This window comes from Poecilia latipinna, unplaced genomic scaffold (assembly GCF_001443285.1).
Source record: "Poecilia latipinna isolate Pla-1442-1.1 unplaced genomic scaffold, P_latipinna-1.0 Scaffold1403, whole genome shotgun sequence".
Classification (NCBI taxonomy): Eukaryota; Metazoa; Chordata; class Actinopteri; order Cyprinodontiformes; family Poeciliidae; genus Poecilia; species Poecilia latipinna.
In genome coordinates this window covers 14,844-18,422 of record NW_015114019.1, presented here as the reverse complement: position 1 = coordinate 18,422, position 3,579 = coordinate 14,844, and the positions used below count along the sequence as shown (strand labels likewise).

The 3,579-nt window shown below is 38.9% G+C and overlaps 1 protein-coding gene across 2 annotated transcripts in view; it reads left to right on the top strand.

Annotated features, from left to right (window-relative positions):
* LOC106962367 (uncharacterized) overlaps positions 1 to 2,824 on the top strand; it is a 19,207-nt gene extending 16,383 nt beyond the window's left edge. Inside the window, exons 4-6 of one of the 2 annotated variants that reach the window (XM_015056751.1) lie at positions 67 to 333; positions 425 to 485; positions 2,360 to 2,824. In XM_015056751.1, coding sequence (XP_014912237.1) covers positions 67 to 333; positions 425 to 485; positions 2,360 to 2,429 — 398 coding nt within the window. In that variant the 3' untranslated portion in view covers positions 2,430 to 2,824. Of the gene's footprint in view, positions 1 to 3; positions 334 to 424; positions 486 to 2,359 lie in introns of both variants that reach the window. The other variant, XM_015056750.1, reaches the window with a different exon arrangement.
* Positions 2,825 to 3,579: the final 755 nt, after the last annotated feature.

The following is a 3,579-nucleotide window of genomic DNA, read 5'->3' as shown; positions in this document are numbered from 1 at the left end:
GAAATCCAACTGCAGCTCCTGGAAATCCAACTGCAGCTCCTGGAAATCCAACTGCAGCTCCTGGAAATTCAACTGCAGCTCCTGGAAACAACAGAAGAAAGCGTGGAGCCCATGACAATAGAAAAGACCACTCGGGGGACGGAAGAGGAAAGGGCCAAGAAAAGAAGGGACATGATAGCAGCGAAAGTGAGGACATGAGCAATGAGGATAGCTCTGAGAGCTATGAGACAACTGCAGCCTCTGCCTCTTACGGTATCTTCCAGCTGAGTGACGGCTATTTCTGTGATTCTGGTAACCATTTGTCCAGAAATCTCTGTCAGAAGTCCTGCACTGGTGAGTTTATTACACCGAAACAAATAAAAAACAAAGGATCAACTCACTGCCCACCTGTTATGTTATTAATTGTTCCTTTTCCCCTTTTAAGACTTCACCGATGATGACATAACAGATGACATTGAGTGTTTCTTGACGGCATTCTTCGATGGGTAAGCCAAAATACAGAACATCCATCTATACATTTGTTTTGTTCCTTACTTTATTAGTTCAATAGTCTTTGAGTACACTAAAACACTTAGTCATTGACTTTATATCCATATTAAAATTTGCAGTTGTACCAGTGGTGATGCTTGGTACAACTTCGCTACAGCCCTGCACTCGGGTATAAAACCATCTCACTCAGACACATGTCCATTCCCAGTGGCGAGTCAAGAACTGCAATAGCGACCATGACGAGCATTAATCGATGGCGTTACAGTGCAGACACAGAGTGCAATGACTCTCCTCCGCTCTGACTACTGGTATACTGCAGAACAGGAAGCCGGAGGGGCTGATGGCAGCATCACTGCTTGCTCAGGACAAAGTCAGGTTGGCAGTGCCAATAACACTGCAAAGTTTTTTTGGCATTAAAATCTCCGACACCAGTAACATTTTGGTAGATTAGTCAATACCAGTGTTTTTTTTTTTTTTAGTCACTTCAGGTTCTGAAAAATTTCTAACTATAGTGACAAAGTTGCTAAGTTGGCAACAGTGCTTATCTTGTCCTGACCTCACCTTGCTGTTGTCCTCTCAACCCCACACTGGACCCTGCTATGTCTCTTGGCTCCGCCCACTGCATCACTTGGCTCCGCCCACTTTGGTGGACTTTTTCTAAATTTGTCAGGTTATCCTAGCCCATCAGATTATGCTTTCTCAGGCGGATTAGTTATGTTAAAAAGGACTGCTGCAGAATATTTTTAGATGATTTTGAATGCTTTCTAAATTCTGTATCTATGTTTATAATTACATACATTTGTATGTGTGCAATGTGCAAACACTAATACAGATATGTTTTAAAAGAAGTTAACAACCCCTATAAGATTGTTTTCCTCATACTGTACTGATAATTATTATTGCTTTACATCAGGGGTGTCAAACTCATTTTGGTTTAGGGGCCGCATACAGCTTAATCTGATCTGCAGGGGGCCACACAATTAAACTCATTGCAAGATTAAATAGAACCAATAAAAGTGGACTTGTTGTTGATTTTTATATTAAACGAATTTCACTTTTACAAAATATATTATGAATAATCTCAGTTTTTAAGAAAGGTATCTGCAATTTCAACAATACTTTTACTCAGTTAAGCATTTATTTAAGTGCATTATGCATAATAAGTGATCTCAGTGATTGTACAATGCTGCAAAACATTTATTCACAGTTTTTGGAACTTAAAAACACTGTCCTGCATCACAAAATACAACAAACAAAAACTAAGAAAAGATTTAAAATCAATTTTCAACATCTGGGAAGCAATTTGAACAAATTATCTGGCTTCCCACATTTGAAAACTTAAGTGTCAGCTGTTTTAAACAGACATTTGATTAAGTACATTTGTTGATGCATAAAATGCATACATATAGAAAAACTTGCATACATAACATGTATGTATGTTAGCATGCACGAGAAATATGAGGTTGCCAGGGCCAAAATAAAAAGCTGGTAAAGCATAGAATCGAACTTGTTTACAGAACCTGAAGCTCAGTGCTGCCATCTGCTGTTAGTTCCGCTGCAGTGTTGCATCATGTTGTGTGCTCTGAATAAAACACAGCGCCCCTCGTGGACAGTATAGGAACTGCAGATTTTCAATTAAACGAAGTATATGTTTTTTCATGAATAATGATAATGCATTTAGCCCCCGGGCCGGACTAAATCGTTCGGCGGGCCGGTTCCGGCCCGCGGGCCGTACGTTTGACACCCCTGCTTTACATTGTAATGAAAAGTATAACAAAACATAAGTGCCAGAAAAAACAAAAGGCTAGCTGTTAATCTAGTCGTTCTGCTTTTTGAATAGTTTTTAAGATGTCTGTTTTTGATTACGCAGGTATCTTCGGAGGTCCGACTCTCACCAATGTGAAGATGAAGCAGGAGCATTCCTCCAATACTGCTCCTAAGTGTCTATGAGAGCACATTTTCTTCCACCAGGTGTACTCCCACTGCGGGTTGTAGATCGCTGAATTGAAGCATTGCTCTCTTTTTTGTTGACTATCACAGCAATACCTTTTCATCAATTATTTTCTTAAAGATAACAAAAAATGTTTTGTTGGATTTAGGGCTTACAGTGGATGTTTGAAAACCTTATGATTTAAGTAACTTGTGATTTATAGCAGCCCCTTTCTAATAAAGGTGAAAAATGATGTGAGTGTAACTGACTATCTATAAACAGTTCATATAATATCTATCATCTATTTCGTGACTGATCACGTTTTAGATATACCAATAGGACCTGGTGACGTTTATCCAAAATGTAACATTTAAGGTGTATAATAAAAAATGCTCCAAAATTGTTCTCCGTTGTCAAATTTTTATAATGCAAAATCTTCTTTTAGAATTTACCATCAAAGATCTTTGAAATAACAGTTGAAACAAATATGAAGACATCAATTTAGAAAGGAACAGATAAGAAGACATGTGAATGATGAGTTATGGTCTGAGTGTCAAGCTGAGGCCTAACCTTCACATGCAGAACATTACAGAAAGGTGGAGAAAATGTTTAAAGGGTAAGGAGATTGGATGCAAAGAGAGAACACAAACCGTGAAGTCTGCCTCTACATCTGCAGAAAGGGAGAAAACAAAACTGAGAAACCACATCAACAAACATATGCGTATACAACGTCCCTGAAAAGTCCTGCGACCGACTGGTGACCTGTCCAGGGTGACCCCGCCTCTCGCCTGGAACGTTCACCGGAGACCAGCAACCCTCCCGACCTCACTAGGGACAAGGGTGTTAGAAAATGGATGGATCACTGAAAAGCCCATGGTACAAGTTAATACAAGATGCATTTAGTGGCAACCACAACCCAAAGTAGAGTGTATCTGAAAAATACCTCAATCTAAAAACCTGTAAGTTTAGATTCTAAATATGCAGGTGTTTATATCCCAAACACCTGTAATTTTAAAATTTAAGTTCTAAACATCTACATGCTTACGTTATACTTATGTCTAAGTATTATCTTGTCTGTGTGAGGATTTGTGTTTTTTCTGTTTATTTTGGTTTCTGTGTAAATTGAGTCTGTGTTGTCGTTACCCCTTGATAAGCTACAC